At 40.7% G+C, this 17,974-nt stretch overlaps 2 protein-coding genes across 3 annotated transcripts in view; both read right to left on the bottom strand.

Annotated features, from left to right (window-relative positions):
- Positions 1 to 17,974, bottom strand: part of LOC124281174 — a 137,556-nt gene that overhangs the window by 26,632 nt on the left and 92,950 nt on the right. The gene's annotated exons all lie outside the window — the stretch shown is intronic.
- LOC124281119 overlaps positions 1 to 17,974 on the bottom strand; it is a 38,978-nt gene that overhangs the window by 2,323 nt on the left and 18,681 nt on the right. For both annotated transcript variants that reach the window (XM_046717130.1, XM_046717131.1), the window contains exons 17-27: positions 17,482 to 17,727; positions 16,072 to 16,286; positions 15,288 to 15,367; positions 14,558 to 14,750; positions 12,708 to 12,837; positions 11,243 to 11,473; positions 4,118 to 4,339; positions 3,468 to 3,691; positions 2,909 to 2,985; positions 1,144 to 1,327; positions 352 to 491 (exon numbers count right to left, since the gene is read on the bottom strand). In XM_046717130.1, coding sequence (XP_046573086.1) covers positions 456 to 491; positions 1,144 to 1,327; positions 2,909 to 2,985; positions 3,468 to 3,691; positions 4,118 to 4,339; positions 11,243 to 11,473; positions 12,708 to 12,837; positions 14,558 to 14,750; positions 15,288 to 15,367; positions 16,072 to 16,286; positions 17,482 to 17,727 — 1,838 coding nt within the window. In that variant the 3' untranslated portion in view covers positions 352 to 455. The remainder of the gene's footprint in view (positions 1 to 351; positions 492 to 1,143; positions 1,328 to 2,908; positions 2,986 to 3,467; positions 3,692 to 4,117; positions 4,340 to 11,242; positions 11,474 to 12,707; positions 12,838 to 14,557; positions 14,751 to 15,287; positions 15,368 to 16,071; positions 16,287 to 17,481; positions 17,728 to 17,974) is intronic.

Raw genomic sequence — 17,974 nt, 5'->3', positions numbered from 1 at the left:
TGGGTTGTTGATTTTGTTACTGTTCAACCAAGAACTAAGCAATGTTCCTTATATCTAACTGCATCCTATCAACAATCGAGTTTGAATCGGACAATCCAACGATCCTCGTCTTCCAGATTCGTGTTTCAGTCAATTATGGTCCACTGTCTGACCACTGTATTTATTTCACCGTCTCGGATGAAAAGCAAAGGTTATTGGTAGCAAACCAGCTCGGTCATCCAAAGAACGTATTTTTATCATCTGAGATGAAAAGAGAACATCACTTTGAAGATACGTTCCGCACGAAAGAAACACTCAATATATAGATTAAAATATATGATACACTGAATTAATACATATATAAGCATTTACCTTTCTTTAGTCCAGTGAAATCTACCCTGTTCAGTTTCAGTTTCCTCAGAGGTAATATGTTGGCAAATTGAATACGGTCGACCTTAAGAGCGTCGAACAAGTAGTCAACTTTTTATGGGTTCCTTCTTGTCAATTTCAATCTGAAGTGAAAAGGTACTTTTATTACATCAGAAAACCTGAGAGGAACAGATACTGACCTCGAATAAAAAACCCTGTATTTTCTATAGTGGTGTCTGTGATATCAGTGTATTCAATTTTCTTGTATTCAATTTGAAATTTTTCAATTCAGTGACATTCATTTTGAAACTTTACTTGATTCAATATGAATGGCATTAATTTTGAAACTTTACTGGATACAACATGAACCACTGCACCATGCCTGTTGTACCTGCCCTCGACGCATTAGAAATTGAGCAGAAAGATCAAAGGTTGTCTCACTTTCTCTTAAATAAAAATCTCGAATTGTTTTTTAAACCAATCAAGGCATAATTGTGGCTGTAAGATTTTTAAGTATATTACATTTGTAACATTCGCTATATCTGGAACTACACCCCCTCAGTCAAGTACAGATTGTGTACGTTTGTTAGGTTGAGTTCGAAACCAGACAGACACACCTTATCTCCAGGTAAGCGATCTAACCCACTCAGCCACTTCTTCTGTACTTCACATATGTTACATTTGACAACTTTCTACATGGCATTGTGTGTTCATACAACTTATCCATCTACTTGTGCAGTACCTCGTGACATAGGGTACTGCCTTGTGTATAGTGTATTCATGTATTACTCTCACCAAGGTGTATTCTGGAAGGAATGTCAATATGATGTGTGTTGCTTGATGAGGGATGAAGGGGAGTGCCAGGAGACGCTGTTCCTCTCCCTGGTGACGAATGTATGCCAAGGGTTGTGTACCAGTGCTTGAATCCATGACAAGCTCCATCGCTGTGTTGTTGTCAGTCAGGAGGATCATCTTCACGCTATAAGAGAGTGAGTATGATTTTACGCCGTATTTAGAAATATTCCAGCAATACTAAGGTGGGGGGACACCAGAAATGGGCTTCACACGTTGTAGCCATGTGGGGAATAGAACCCGCGTATAACATATGGAACCACTGGGCTACCTCATCGCCCCTCGCGCTAAAATACGGTTTTATCAGCCGGGATGTAATTAACTCACAGGGGCAGTTAAAAGTATCAGTGAGTGAGTGACTTCAGTTTTACACCGCACTCAGCAATATTCCAGCTATATGGCGGCAGTCTGTAAATAATCGAGTCTGGGACCAGACAATACACTGATCAACAGCATGAGCATCGATCTGCGCAATTGGGAACCGATGACATGTGTCAACCAAGTCAGCGAGCCTGACCACCCGATCGCGTTAGTTGCCTCTTACGACAAGCATGGGTTACTGAAGATTTATTCTAACCCGGACCTTCACGGATCTTAAAAGTATCAGACGTTAGATGGTTTTAGCTTTGACTGTCGTAAGATTAAGCTAAAGTGTGAGACATGGCAGTCGTATCTATGATCATTGTAAGACGCACTTACAGTATGAGACTTAGTTTTGACTATCGTAAGAATGAGTTTAAGTATAAGACAGTGGTAACTCTAAGTCTGCTTTGTACACCGATGTTCAGTGCTATTGGACCACCTTTCCTAAAGATCACAATTTTAGTTTTTCTAGATTTACTGATGATTTCCAATCTTTTGTGTATGCATTTAGAATATTTAGTTGTCGTTGAAGACCGGCCACAGTATCTGACACTGAAATGACATCGTCTGCAAAAAGTAACATCAAAACTTCTATTAGGTCTGGAAACATTTGGATACCATGTTTACCATTTGAAGCTATTTCAATATATAATTCATTTATGAAAAGTGAAAATAAGACAGGACTCAGAATACAGCCTTGTCTTAAACCCAAACGACAATCGAACAAATATGTCAGTGGTAACTCTAAGGCTGCTTTGTACACCGATGTTCGGATGGAAAATGGATATGTTGTCTTGTGATTAAATTCTTTTGTCTGGAGCAATATTTTGTCTGTACTGCCAGAAAACCATTGCGGATCTAGACTATACACTATTCACACTTTGCTAAGGATCAAATCATGGATTCAACAGAAAACTATTATGTGGGGTAAAATTTGATTTAAATACCTAAGCTTATTGTAAGCATGGATCCTAGGTTTCAGTATGTCACTGCATCTTATGGAGCCCATACCTGCTATTGACAGGTGTTGTGCACTTCGTTCCTTGATTTGCAAAATGGTTGATTGGTGCCATGAAAACAATTTCTATGGTTACTCATGTATCAAGTGAATAAGGTTAGCTTAAAGTGACTATTTGCCTAAGGAGGGTTACCATATTACTATTTATCCAGTTTTAAATGGATACAATTTCAAATTATAAATCTTAGTTTAAGTAAAGTTGTGAAGTTTTGTGTTCCTTAGCAAAGTGTGAGTAGTATATATTACCAGCTTCAATAAAGATGTGTACAGCACTAACGTCAACTGTGTGGGTAAACCTCATCTGTACCAGTGTTGCTGTGTACTCACTCAGAAGACTGTGGTGTGGCCCAGATCTCAACGGATGAAAATATGGTCATGGGGCAGCGGAACACGAACCCTGGAGCCTGGAACACCGCACAGTATCAGCAACAGCAACCCAAATAGGATATAGGACATAGCGGGTTTGGTCTTAGCGAATATTCCAGCAATAGCACGGCGGAGGACACCAGAATGGGCTTCACGAATTCTACCCATGCAGTTGTTTGTTTGTTTGTTGTGTAACGCCGCACTCAACAATATTCTAGCTATATGGCGGTAGACTGTCAATAGTCGAGCTTCGATTTAGTGTGGTTAAGATATTCATGATAATGGCTTCCCAGTTTTCTTCTATACAGAGTGTTTATTTATTGTTTAAATTTATCCCTCTCATGTATAATCATAGTTATATGAGAAAATTCACACAGTTTTATTAATACTGTTTTGAGAATTCATACAGAAGTTGTACACAGGGACTGTTGATGAATACGAATAAGAGTAATAACATACATCTGTGGCAGAGAAACGTTCGTTGTACGTTGTATTCATAATAGTGTGAATCTCTGCTTACATCATCTTTCTCCTCGTATTCGTACAGCGATGTGAAACACGTGATGGTCGCACCCGTCCAGACTTGACCCCTGGAACAACTCATGACCCCGGTGCTGACGTCACCACACTGCATGGAGTTGGCGTTGCACGTAAATGTAGCGATGGCGTCGGTGTCAGTGTAGGTCAAGGTCATCAAGCTGTTTTCAGGTACAGGCGGAGCACCGCAGTCAAAGGGCGACCACTCTGTTAACAGGCGTCGCAAACGTGACCTTCGCTCATCAAAGCGAATCCAGCTAACATGCTAATAATTGTATATGTACAATCTTACTAAGACTAAAACCATATGCAATGACTGTGGAGAAAAATGATAAGAAAAAGATAGAATGGTTGAGGACAAAGATAGTTTGTTGTCCCAATCTACACAACTGGGATAGTGATACGATGATATGTGTCACAATGTCAGTAAATCTGACCACGAAATCCAGTTAGTCGCCCATGGGGCACAAGCATGGGTTGCTGAAGATCAATTCTAAACCGATCTCACAGGCAAGATGTAGATTTGTTAAAGATAGACTAAATACGTCATGGCGTTATGACATATTTGTGAAACAGGAATGTAAATAATAAAGCATTAATTATATATAATATAGTGCGGCATTTTGTACATACGTTTAAGGGAAAGTCTGCTTCCGTAAACTTCCACTTCACAAAACGTCAGTTGATCGTTGACGTCTTTTCTGGCCTTTGGTGTAATTCTGACGTATCTCCCCAACACCTCCTTGTTACATGCTAGTCTCTGGGTACCTCCATCTGGCATAGCGCCATTGTACATGTGACAGATCTCTTCCCTGTCTGACCTCACTGTGATCTCAAAGTCATGTGACCTAGAAGCTAGAAAAGGAAAGCCGAGTGAAAATGAAACTTGCATATTGTCATTTCAAATACGAAATTGAACATGCTCATGCTGTTGACCACTGGTTTGTCTGGTCCAGACTCGATTATGTACAGACCACCGCCATATATTGTATGACCAGAAATTATTGAGAATTTTAGGAATATGTTTAATTGGATTTCTAGAATAAACAACCTTGACCGGCTATCAAGTGCTTGGTTTCATTCAAGAGAGACAACTCCGTTAATCCTTTTCATTAGTTTGTGAAGAGTTATCCCCCCTTTGTTTACTTGCTAGCAGACGACATTTTCAGTGACCCTCAGGATGGACGATTAGAGAAGGGGAAGTTGATTTAAGAGTATTATAACAAGGACATCAGATCAGCTAAAGTGATTTCAAGTAGAACAGGCATCCATCCCTTTGTCCACTGTTTATAGTGTTTTGAAATTATTGCAAATGGATATGGCATTGAGCACCAGGGAGGCGCAGGTAGGCCCAGAAAATTGACTGTCGGTGACAGGAGGCGGCTTGGTATTCTTGTTTCTAAAAAGAAACGAAGGAGTTTAGGAAACTTAAGGCTGGATATGATTGATAGAGGAACTGTGGCTGTCTGTAAGGAGACAATTAGAACTGAGCTGCATGCAATGGGTTGGCAGAAAAGTCGAGGAATTTCATCCCCAATCATGAAACCTGAACCAAAGGAGTGAAAGTTGAACTGGTGCTTACAGCATAGACATTTTGACTGGGGCAATGTGATTTTCTCAGATGAAAGTTCTGTGTGGCTGTTTCCTAATACACTGAAATTATGGACCAAACAAACTGAAAAACCTTTGTATCGGCGCCCAAAGTACAGTCCGAAATTTAACGTGTGGGGTGGCATATCGGTGTTAGGGGCAACGCCCCTCTGTGTATTTGAAAGGAATATGAACAGTGAGCGGTACACAGATATTCTCGAGCGACATTTACTTCCATCAGCTCACGTGTTCTATGGAAATGTTTGGATTTTCCAGCAGGACAACGACATAAAACATCGTTCAAAGCATTCACAGGCCTGGTTTCGGACCCAAAATATGACATAATTAGATTGGCCAAGCTATAGCCCTGACCTAAATCCAACAGAAAGTGTTGGGGACTTATGAAGGAAAGTGTCAATAAGAAACTCTGACAAATATTGCTGAGATGAAAGAAGAGGTGGTCCGATATTGGGACAGCATGGACCACGACATTCTAAATTCTTTGATCAGTAGTATGCCCCGCCACATTGAAGCCTGCATTGCGGCCCATGGTGACTTGACAAAATACTAACTGTTCACCTGTCTTTGAATCTGGAGTTATGTTCTGCTAATATTCACATTTAATACGTGAGTAATGAGTGAAAAAAATATAAAAAATTACAATCTTTAAATTCTCAATAATTTCTGGTTGTTATGGTGGCTCATTCGGGCCATCGCTTTATCGCCCTGAAGAAATCTAGGCGATATCGCGACAAAGCGATAGTACGACACGATATTGCGATATGGCGACACGATATAGCGATATTGCGATATAGCCAAAGACGAAATAGCGATAACACGACACGACATGACGATAACAAGACACGACATAGCGATAACAAGACACGAAATGGCAACAACTCGACACGACATTGCGATAACACGACACGAAATGGCGACAACACGACACGAAATGGCGATAACACGACACGAAATGGCGATAAGAAAGAAGCGATATTGCGATATAGCGATAACGCGAAAAGGCGATATTGCGATATGGCGACGCGATATTGCGATGCAGCGACATTGCGATATGGCGATACAGCGATATGGCGATATGTAGAAAAGCGGGTAGGTTGATTCATTCTCAGGATTCAATAATAAGATAGCGGGAAGTATGTGAGATAAAGATGCACTTGATGCCTGGCATAGATATATAAAGGGATATGTAGTGAATCATATCAACATAAACGACATTGTTATGCAACCTCTCTGGTTAAATCACCAGTTTCGCAACACATATTTGATAATCAATAACTGGTTCAAACAAGGAATTGTTAATATTAAAGACATTTTCAATGACTAAGAGTTACTCTCATTTGCAGAACTTAAAACAAAATTTGATATTAAGGGCACAGTACTTGACATAAATCGTGTCATCGTCAGTATTCCCCCAAAATGGAAAGAAGTCATTCAAACTGCTGGACACCAAAACATAACAAAGGTATCGATAAGTTCCCCATGGAATGATCTTATTATACCGACTACAGGATATAGATTAGTTTACGAGTCTCATATCGAAATCCAATTTTCCAAACGTATGCGATAAATGGGAAAGTGAAGTAAACGATCATATCGATTGGAAGACCATATTTGTGCAATATAGACTAACCATTAAAGACCCAAAGCTTTTTGGATTTTCAATACAAATTTATTAATAGAGTTATTTATACATTAAAATGAAACTAGTTGATAATGACATATGTATATCGTGTGACGTAAGTGTGAATATTTATCATGTATATATTGAAAGTCCCATCATTAGATTATTCTGGAAAGAATTCACCGGTTTTGTTAATTGTGTCTTGCACAGAACATTCGTACTCTCAGCTCAAGATATACTATTTTGTGCGAATAGCCACCCCTTGCTCAACCACATGATCATACTAGCCAAGCGCCACATTTTTGTCAGGAATATCAAGGGTGTGAAACCAAGTTTCACCACATATAAAGGGTTATTAAAAGATGTGTATGACATTGAGAAATATATTGCCAGAAACAATTTCAATATGAATTTATTTGAGAGAAAATGGATTAGGCTCCAAAATGTTCTGTGATTATGACAATGAAATAGTTCTACTCAAGTGTATCTGCGCTTGTTCCAGTTTTACATATTTATTTCCCAGTGAAATTGAAACAAAGTGACATGCCATTTCTCATAAGATATCATTACAAAACTATGTCCGCGGATTGTTTCATACAAAGTGAATCCAAGTGAAGTGAATAAAAAAATGTGAAAAAATAGTATGTGAGATAAACGCATTCGTAAAACCGCCCATTCTACTGAAATAGCTCATCCAAAAGCACAATGAGAGATGCCATATTCCAAACTGTGATACTTGTCCATGTCAAGATCCTGAGAATTCTGTAGGCTATAAGAGTTCATCAGAATAGATTTGGGCTCTTACGGTGCCTGATCGATCTGCCTAATCTTATGGGAAATCGATCTCTGAAGTGTCTACTTTTAAGAATGGTGGCTGCTTATCAAGAAAGGAAACTATCATTATAAACGAAAAGTTCTAGAATACTTTTCTTCTTCTATCTATAAATAAGTAAACAATACATTGCACACCAAAATAAATTTCAGTAGGTACAGTGGAAACTGTATAATCCGACACTCACTGGGACCGGGGGAACTTGTCGAATTATTTAGCGTATCGGATAATTCACTGTCTCGTTGCTTGAATACTTTTCAAACAGTACCATACATTGTAACTGGCTTCATGAAATTAATGTTTGATAGCTATTTACTCGGTGAATAAAGGGAAAAAAACTAAATCAGTATTTACATACACATGTATCATTGGTATTTATTCTCTTCAGTACAATGTACATACCATGCGGACTACCCAATCACAATCATATTCACACTTTCATGAAAAAATCCTCCATTGTAGCCATTGACAGGTTGAATGGCTATTTTAGTCTAATATGGGGAGAGGATGTCGGATTGTACAGCGTGATAGTGTCATTGTAACCAGAAAATGGTGTCGGAATTCTGAATGTACAGATGTCAGATAATTCAATATTAATATGATGATAATATAGAAGAACGCTGCCGGGGCCCAAAAATATATGTCGGAATACACAGATTGTCGGATAATTCAGAGTCCACTGTATAGTAAATCAATCTAAGAGTTTTTGACTATTATTGTTGGCAATTTGGCGGGATGTAGGTTTTGAAGGGGATATACAGTAGTTCGTGTATTCCTGAGTTAAGTCACCCGTGAAGGTCCGGGATAGAGTTGATCTTCAGTAACCCAATCTTGTCTTAAGAGGCGACTAACGGGATCGGGTAGTCAGGCTCGCTGGCTTGGGCGACACATGTCATCGGTTCCCAATTGCGCAGATCGATGCTCATGCTGTTGATCACTGGATTGTCTGGTCCAGACTCGATTATTTACAGACTGCCACCATATAGCTGGAATAGTGCTGAGTGCGGCGTAAAACAAAACTCACTAAGTTAAGTAAAAGTAGTATATCTAAATCTTTACAGTGCAGTTAAAAGCAAAGCCATGTGTAGGCCAGCAGCAAATGGCCGGTTGGCCACGGAAGCTTAATATTGTGGATGGGGTACTGGGTACTGCAGACTGACCATACATGTACTGTACATACGATACAATTGCTGTACTATCATGTAATTGCATATTTGACGCCGAATAAAGTGTTGTGGACCCGCTTAGGAACTTCTGTGTTTGAGGAGACAGATAGCCGAACTAAACAGCCCGGGATACAATGTTACACATGATTGGATTAAAGTATTTGATTTCAAAAGTAGGTCCAATTCATATATTCTTATCAGATTTGTTGAGGCAAGAGCATTAGGATTTTACTGGAAAGATACATGTACTGTCATTTTTTATATCAGTTCAAACTGCACACACTGCAATTTTGAAATATATACCCCAATGTATTAGGCGCGTTCGCAGCACATGAACCTGCGACCCACTGCATTTTATAGATTGGGTGAAGCACGTGCTTTACATGTGCATTCTAGTATGATCGACTTTTTGAGCTAAAAGTTTTAAAATTGTCCTTAGTTTCAGGTTGTGCTTAATTAACGCTCATGTGTATATTTAGTTACAACACGTATACTTGCTACAGATGTTCATAAGGCGTTTAACATGGGCCTTAAAAGACATGTACATCTCAAAACGGCATGGCAGTTTACCCAATTCTAGAAAAAGCTGAATAGTACACTTTATTTTAAAAAAGCAGAACCTTATCTTTCACAAAGTAAGAGTAACACTTTCTCGATTTGGCTGTAGATCATACGATGGTTTTAAAGATAAGACAATGATAAATTTGTACAATAACGAACTTTTACTTCGTGTTGTATGTATTAAGATCGAATATAATCAGCCAAATGATATGCTAGTAATGACAATTTAAAGAAAACCGGTAAATAAGTCAAACATTTTTACATTTAGTGTAATTTTCAACACTTTTGGATGGAACAGTGATTCCATTCGCCGACGTTGTTCCATTGTGCTTTACTTAGTGGTGATATGACGCCGAAGTTGCTATAAGAGATCTAGTCTTAAATAATAAAAACCACCCCACCTTTTAGTGCTTCGTCGATCATGTGTGTTTCTTTCTGTTTGTATTATTCGGCTGTTGCTGCATTTTGATGATTCAGACGATGAGTTACACAATAGCACCATATTTATGATGGGTATGCATAGAAGATTACTATTGCATAAAATCCATTTGCATACACCGAATATTATCATTACGTGAAATCCCTAGAAAGTTTTTGCTTTCTCACTTAAACTAATACGAGACTAATTCAAATACAACATGGACGCATCACACAGATACACATAAGTACATACCACATACACACAAACTCATATAAAGATGAATATATCGCTTTATCGCCGTATCGCTGTTTCGCATTATCGCAATTTCGCTTTATCGCAGTATCGCTATATCGTCATATCGTTATGTCGCACTATCGCCGTGTCGCTTGTTTATATCGCATTATCGCCGTATCGCTATATCGCAATATCGCTGTTTCGCCATTTCGTGTCGTGTTATCGCCATTTCGTGTCGTGTTATCGCCATTTCGTGTCGTGTTATCGCAATGTCGTGTCGAGTTATCGCAATGTCGTGTCTTGCTATCGCCATATCGTGTCTTGCTATCGCCATATCGTGTCGTGTTATCGCTATTTCGTTTTTGGGCTGTATCGCAATATCGCTATATCGTGTCGCCATATCGCAATATCGTGTCGTGCTATCGCTTTGTCGCAATATCGCCTAGATTTTTCAGGGCGATAAAGCGATGGCCCGAATGAGCCACCATAGGTTGTACTGTAGGTGGGATATTGCTGAGTGCGGCGTTAAGCAACAAACGAAAATATTTCAGCTCGATGGCGATTTTTCAGCTCGATTACAATCGACTGTGGTCCAAACAGAAATCAGCGACCGCTTGCAGACGACGACATTTGTAATTGTTTGGACGATGTCGTTTTTAATTTAATAGGGGCTGTGGTGTAGCCTCGTCTTTAAAGTCGCCCGTAGTGATGTTGCTGGAATATTGCTAAAAGTGGCGTAAAACTAAGCTCACTCAATTTAATTTGATCACAAACCCATGCAAGGCAGAACGGCTGTTATAGACTGTTCGGTCGCCAAAAGTAAAGTTGAGAAACTACAGTGACGGTTAACTGTCGTGTTTCTACCTAATACCAATTATGGATGAAGGAATTCATCACTTAAACAAAGAGCGGTAGAGTTTAAATAACACTGAAATAGTAGCCGTATCAGTCATCTCTCTCTCTATATATATCTTCACACTATTTCAGTAATTATAGTAGCATTAAGTCTTTGTTGCAGCCTGAAAAATATTTAATGTGTCTCTCTCGGACTTTGCTAAGAGCCTTATGTAAATTTAGAATATCTCTTCATGAATTTAATATTAACCTACTGACCTATGATAACCTACATAGAAACAAAAATGAACATGTAACCATGTATATAAATCACTCTGTTTGCAATGTGATCTTAACGTTATGGAGGACAAGTTCCACGTCCTGTTTATTTGTAACAAATATCATGACCTGAGATTAAAATATCTCCCAAGCCTATCCAGTGTTAAGCATTATTTAGTGAAACTCATAGTACACTCACAACATGGACCGGTACATTTGATGGTTGTGATGACGACACTGTCGACGTAGTAGTAGCCCTGTAAGTCCACCTCCCAGTACACGTTGACGTCTGCTGCGGTGTGGGACCAGCAGGTGTTGTCGCTCCAGACGGGGGAGGAGTTGCCGTCCACGAGCCAGCCAGGCTGGGACCCATCTTTGTTCGAGCTGGATGTGGCGGGTTTGTTCAAAGCAAGGTTTGTGCCGACTGGTTCTGAAAGAGTGAGTGAGTATGGTTTTACGCCGCTTTTAGCAGTATTCCAGCAATATCACGGCGGGGGACACCAGAAATGGGCTTCACACATTGTACCTATGTGGGGATTCGAACCCGGGTCTTCGTCATGACGAGCCGAGATTCTGAAGGTATATTGTTAGTTAATGTCCTTCATGTAAGTCAGTTGGCTCTAATGATTTTAGGGGTGGTGGGATAGCCTAGTGGTAAAGCGTCCACCCGTCACGCTGAAGACCCGGGTTCGATTCCCCACATGGGTACAGCGCGTGAAGCCCATTTCTGTTGTCCCCCGCCGCGATATTGCTGCAATGTTACGAAAAGCGGCGCAAAACCATACTCACTCACTCTAATGATTTTAAGAAATTCTGGAAACGTTGTTTTCCATTTTGTAAGTACCAGGCCTATATCTATGAACAACCCTTTTTTGAATCTTCGTTAATACACACGTGAAGCCTAGGCTTCAGTGATCACTTTTGCAGAGTTATGTCCCTTAGCCGAGCAGGATTCTAAATTCCTTCAAATGATGATTTGGTTTTACCAAAGTGGTAAACGTCAAACAATACCGCCATATCCTCCTCTGTGGCGTTGACAAGCATTGTCGTTGAAGGCATTCATGCCCTCACTCACTTAGCCATTTAATAGTTGTCATGGGAACAGAGAAGCATCAACTGCGTTTCATGTTACATCGAATATCAATTTCGAACCTTTAACAGAATCTTTTTTGAAGATGGAACAGACCAATCATATTGAAAAAGAAACTACTGAAGTTTTGTCGATTAAAGCAGGCACTGTATGAATTCTACTTTCAATCCAATTTTAAATATCTCCACGAACTGTTTTAATGAATACACACATCTTACAGGATATCCCCACATCAGCACATAGTATTGTATTTCGATTCTATCACGAAGTTTTAAAGAGTGTGAACGTGACACACTGGATAGTCCGTTGCCTGACACTGTGACACTAAGAACGAGCCTTACATGCTGTAATCATGAATAGGTTCAAACCCAGGTCTTCGGCAGAACGAGCGAACGAATTACCCACAAGGTCAATGAGCAATCTCCGAGATTATGATAGCACAGATGAAACAACAATATCCCACTTTTAGTTTCAGTCAATAATGATGACAGAATTATTCTGAGCGCAGTGTTGTTAATTGTTTCTGTTTATCTAGGTCATGTCTCTAGCCAAAGAAATGCATGTTATCACCAACCTTTCGTGACAGCTTCGTTCTTTGCTATAAGAACCTTTCTATTATTGAAACCATACGTGGTCAGGAGGCCTTGGTTATGCGAAGGCTGGTAGTGAGGGTACTTTAAAATCAATACATCATCAAGTTCCACCTGGAACACAAGAACATTATCGATATCAACCTGGAACACGAGAACATCATTGATATCAATCTGGAACACAAGACCATCATTGGTATCAATCTGGAACACAAGGACCACATCGAACGGTGGAACATAAGAACATCAGTCTGACCCTGGAACACAAGGACACAATCAATCTCAACCTGGAACACAAGGATATCATCGATCTCAACCTGGAACGCAAGAACATCATCGATATCAACCTGAAACACAAGAAGATCATCTATATCAACCTGGAAAACAAAACCACATCGAGCTCCATCTGGAAAACAAGATCATAGATCTCAACCTGGAACACATCAATATCATCGATCTCAACCTGGACACAAAAACATCATCGATCTCAACCTGAAACACAAGAAAATCATCGATCTCAACCTGGAACACAAGAACATCATCGATATCAACCTGGAACACAAGAACATCTTCGATTTCAACTTGGAACACAAAAACATCATCGATATCAACCTGGACACAAGAACATTATCGATCTCAACCTGCAACACAAGAACATCATCGATATCAACCTGGAACACAGGAACATCATCGATATCAACCTGCAACACAAGAGCATCATCGATATCAACCTGGAACGCAAGAACATCATCGATATCAACCTGAAACACAAGAAGATCATCTATATCAACCTGGAAAACAAAACCACATCGAGCTCCATCTGGAAAACAAGATCATAGATCTAAACCAGGAACACATGAATATCATCGATCTCAACCTGGAACACATGAATATCATCGATATCAACTTGGAACACAAGAACATCATCGATCTCAACTTGGAACACAAAAACATCATCGATATCAACCTGGACACAAGAACATTATCGATCTCAACCTGCAACACAAGAACATCATCGATATCAACCTGCAACACAGGAACATCATCGATATCAACCTGCAACACAAGAGCATCATCGATATCAACCTGGACACAAGAACATTATCGATCTCAACCTGAAACACAAGAACATCATCGATCTCAACCTGGAACACATGAACATCATCGATATCAACCTGCAACACAAGAGCATCATCGATATCAACCTGGACACAAGAACATCATCAATCTGACCATGGAACACAAGAACGCCATCGATCTCGACCTGTAACACAAGAACATCTTTGATTTTATTCTGTAGCACAAGAACATATTTGATCTTAACCTGCAACACAAGAACATCTTTGATCTGAATCTGGAACACAATAACAATATAGATCTGAATCTGGAACGCAAGAACATCATTAATCTGACCCTAGAAAACAAAAACGACACCGATCTCGACCTGCACCACAAGAATATCCTTGATTTTGACCAGTAACACAAGAACATCCTTGATTTTGACCTGCACCACAAGAACATCCTTAATTTTAACCTGTAACACAAGAACATCCACGATCTTATCGATCTGATCAGGAATGTCAATAGCAGAGGAACATAAGAGAACAGTAACAGAAACCAAATCTCAAGGAGATGAACCCAAAAAAATTATTGTGCCAGTGTGTTCACACATTTAGGACAACTCTGATTTAGATTTAGAACAAATCTGAGGGTTTCCTTCCAGCTCACTAGGCAAACCAAGGCGAACTCTAAACCCTCATCTGTGGCAAATGTGTGCCCAGCGAAAGAATAGAGATCTCCGTCCTTCTGAATCCTTTAGCCTGATTCCACCTACCTGGAGATAATCGCTGAGGAATGTGTATACGAAATGGTATTCCACATCGGTTCTTATTGAAGGGAAGTTCACGGTAAAGGCCCGCTGTGGCTTAAAGTCATCTTTTATATGAAATACCCCGGGGCTGTTGAGATCAAGACTCAAGCTCATCACTGTCGGTATTTGTTTAATCTGCAGGAACACCGCTGGCTTCCTGGAACAATAGAGAACAAGGCTTCAACTCTGTCATCAACTCGCTCATTCATTGGTTCTGTGTTCCAAGGTCTGTTGTTGGTTTGTTGTTTAACGCCGCACTCAGCAATATTCCAGCTATATGGCGGCGGTGTGTAAACAATCGAGTCTGAACCAGACAATCCAGTGATCAACAGCATGAGCATTGATCTACGCAATGGGGATACGATGACATGTGTCAACCATGCCAGCGAGTCTGACCACCCGATCCCGTTAGTCGCATTTTACGACAAGCATGGGTTTCTGAAGACCAATTCTAACCAGGAGCCTGACGGGTGGTGTTCCAAAGTTGCAAGGCTGGCACAATACATTAATAGAGAGCAACTGTCTGCTTTGCTTTCATTTACTTCGCACTAGACGATCTCCAAGCCATGTATGAAATAGTTTCGGGAATTTGTTTTCAAAACATATTCAGCAGTAAATCGAAGCTACTCGTTAGCACACTAGGTACTTGACTCCCCAACACATGTGCATTAACTGGAGCGAATTCATGACTTACGATTTCAGGCCGTCAGGGGTAGTCCATAGGTGTAGACTAGTGCCGAGTTTGATAGGACAGCTGAACTCGTATCTGTTCATCTAAACAAAGTGATACCAGATTTAGTAATGGTTGATGCTTTTAAAACCATGTCTGTAAACTTGTAGAAAAATAAAAAAATTGCTGTATTAACGTTAAGGATGTTTACAAACAGGGTATGGTCGGTTAGCGGAGGCAAGAGTGAGTGAGTTAGTTTTTCGCCGCTTTTAGTAATATTCCTGCTATATCACGGCGGGGACACCAGAAATAGGATTCACACATGATACCCATATGGAAAATCGAACCCCGGTCTTCGGCGTGATGAGCGAACGCTTTGAAGACTAGGCTGCCCCCACCGCAACTGCGGAGAGTGAGTGAGTGAGTTTAGTTGCCGCACTCAGCAATATCCCAGCTATATGGCGGCGGTCTGGAAATAATCGAGTCTCGACCAGACAATCCAGTGATCAACAGCATGAGCATCGATCTGCGCAATTGGGAACCGATGACATGTGTCAACCAAGTCAGCGAAACTGACCACCCGATCCCGTTAGTCGCCTCTTACGACAAGCATAGTCGCCTTTTTATGGCAAGCACATGGGTTGCTGAAGACCAATTCTACCCCGGATCTTCACGGGTTGCAACTGCGGAGAGAAGAACAGGGTAGGTTATATGTAAATATTGTATTTGTACAGTAGAGTATAGTAGAGTATAGTAGTGTATGGCAGGGTAGAAAACAATACCGTCACAGCAAGGCAAGGAAACCTACCGATCCAAACACCATGGGTTCACACGGCTGTGGTTGTCCCCGCCATCCGGAACTGCTGTTACAACGTACGACGTTGTCGTCACTGCACATGGCGTAGCCGTCGTCACAGACGTAGGTAGCCACTGCCTCCTCCAGGGTGTGGGATATTTGAACCGCCATGTTCTCCAGCAGAGGGGGGAAGGGGCAGTCTTTAGGGGACCAGGTACTTTTCTCAGCTGATATTGTTTTAAAAGACAAAACGTGTCAATAATTACACATTGTTGCGTAAATAGTCAGATTGTTATAAATATCCGTGACAACCCGTGTTAGAATTGATCTTCAGCAACCCATACTTGTCGTAAGAGGCGACTAAGGGGATCGGGCGGTCAGGCCCGCTGACTTAATTGACACATCGCTGCTCATTCTGTTGATCACTGGATTGTCTGGTCCTGATTCGATTATTTACAAACCGCCGCCATATAACTGGAATATTGCTGAGCGCGACGTTAAATAACAACCCAACCAATCAGATTGTTGAGTGAGACTTCATTAGTCACACCTAAACGGATTAAAGAGACTGTGTGATATAATAGCGTTGTAGTGTATGGTTGTAGATTAATATCACAGTTGAACACCGCAACATTACATAGCATGTACATGATATTGACACATTTTGTAGTGAACTGATGCAAACAAGGATGACATTAAGGACATTATCCATTAAACATTGACATTAAACCACAAACTTACATATTAACAGTAAACTTATCACAATAGCATACGATTTGTATCGACGCTCAGGGTGCCCATCCTTAATGCGAACCCAGCGCTTAGACCATCGTAATGCCCACTTGCGAACATGGTCATAATAATAATAATAAGTCATCTTGGATTGTCTGGTCCAGACTCGATTGTTTACACACCGCCGCCATATAGGGCACAGTCTCCAAACACCAAGTGATTGCTCGCGGCGCTTAATCAGAATCTGATTCTTATTACCCCGGATAACCCAAGCTGTTAGGCGTTAGAAGGTTATAGTCACATGACTTTATCCCACCGGGTACCCATTTTCTGCTGGGTGAACAGAGGCAATTTGAACAAACTCACTTGCCTAAGGTGAGACCACATGTATCACATGTGCTTCGTTGTGGAACAGGATTGAAGTCCTAGACACTCTCAGGAGTCAAGTTGCCAAACACGGTCACCCAGCCAAGGATAAACTTCAACTGATTCGTGACCTGAGCTCTGTGCACAAGACCACACGCAGGATCTCTTTGTGTTGATATTATGATGTTATTAGTCAGATATATGTTATTAGTCAGCAAGCGATGACAGATTTCCAAGTATCAAGTTATCAATGCGTATGATTCTTAAAGGGTTACATGACCACAGTTGTTTCAGTTAACACTAGAAACACTAGATATTACTCACATTTTAAGACATATTTGTAGCCCATCACTTCGACCTCACAGACTGTGAGTACATCAGTGATGCTGTTCCTCACGGTGCCTCTGAGTCTGACGTATCTCCCCAGGTGCTCCTCCCGGCACGGCTTGTACTGGGACCGGGAGATTACGTGTTCGCCGTTGACGAACTGACATAGACCGGCCTTGGCATTGGGATCTGTGACCGGATTGGTCAGATACACGTCCAGTGCGTAGTCATGGAGACCACCGCCTGAAATGGAAAGTTTGTTTGGTAAATGTGTCGCAGAGTGATTGGACTGTGTCTAACTTGTGAGGATCCGGATTAGAATTCAGCCTACAGCAAGCCATGCTTATCCTAATTCCGTAGACAAATACTCATGATGTCAGTCACTAGATTGTCTGGTCCAGACTCTATTATTTATCTCCCGCCTGCATATAGTTGGAACAGTGCTGAGCATCACAACCTAAAGCAGAAACGATACGATTCAATCGCCTGT

Source organism: Haliotis rubra, unplaced genomic scaffold (genome assembly GCF_003918875.1).
Source record: "Haliotis rubra isolate DU_JTF1 unplaced genomic scaffold, ASM391887v1 Scf28, whole genome shotgun sequence".
Lineage (NCBI taxonomy): Eukaryota > Metazoa > Mollusca > Gastropoda > Lepetellida > Haliotidae > Haliotis > Haliotis rubra.
Note: the sequence above shows the minus strand (reverse complement) of the source record. Positions and strands in the feature narration are given on the sequence as shown.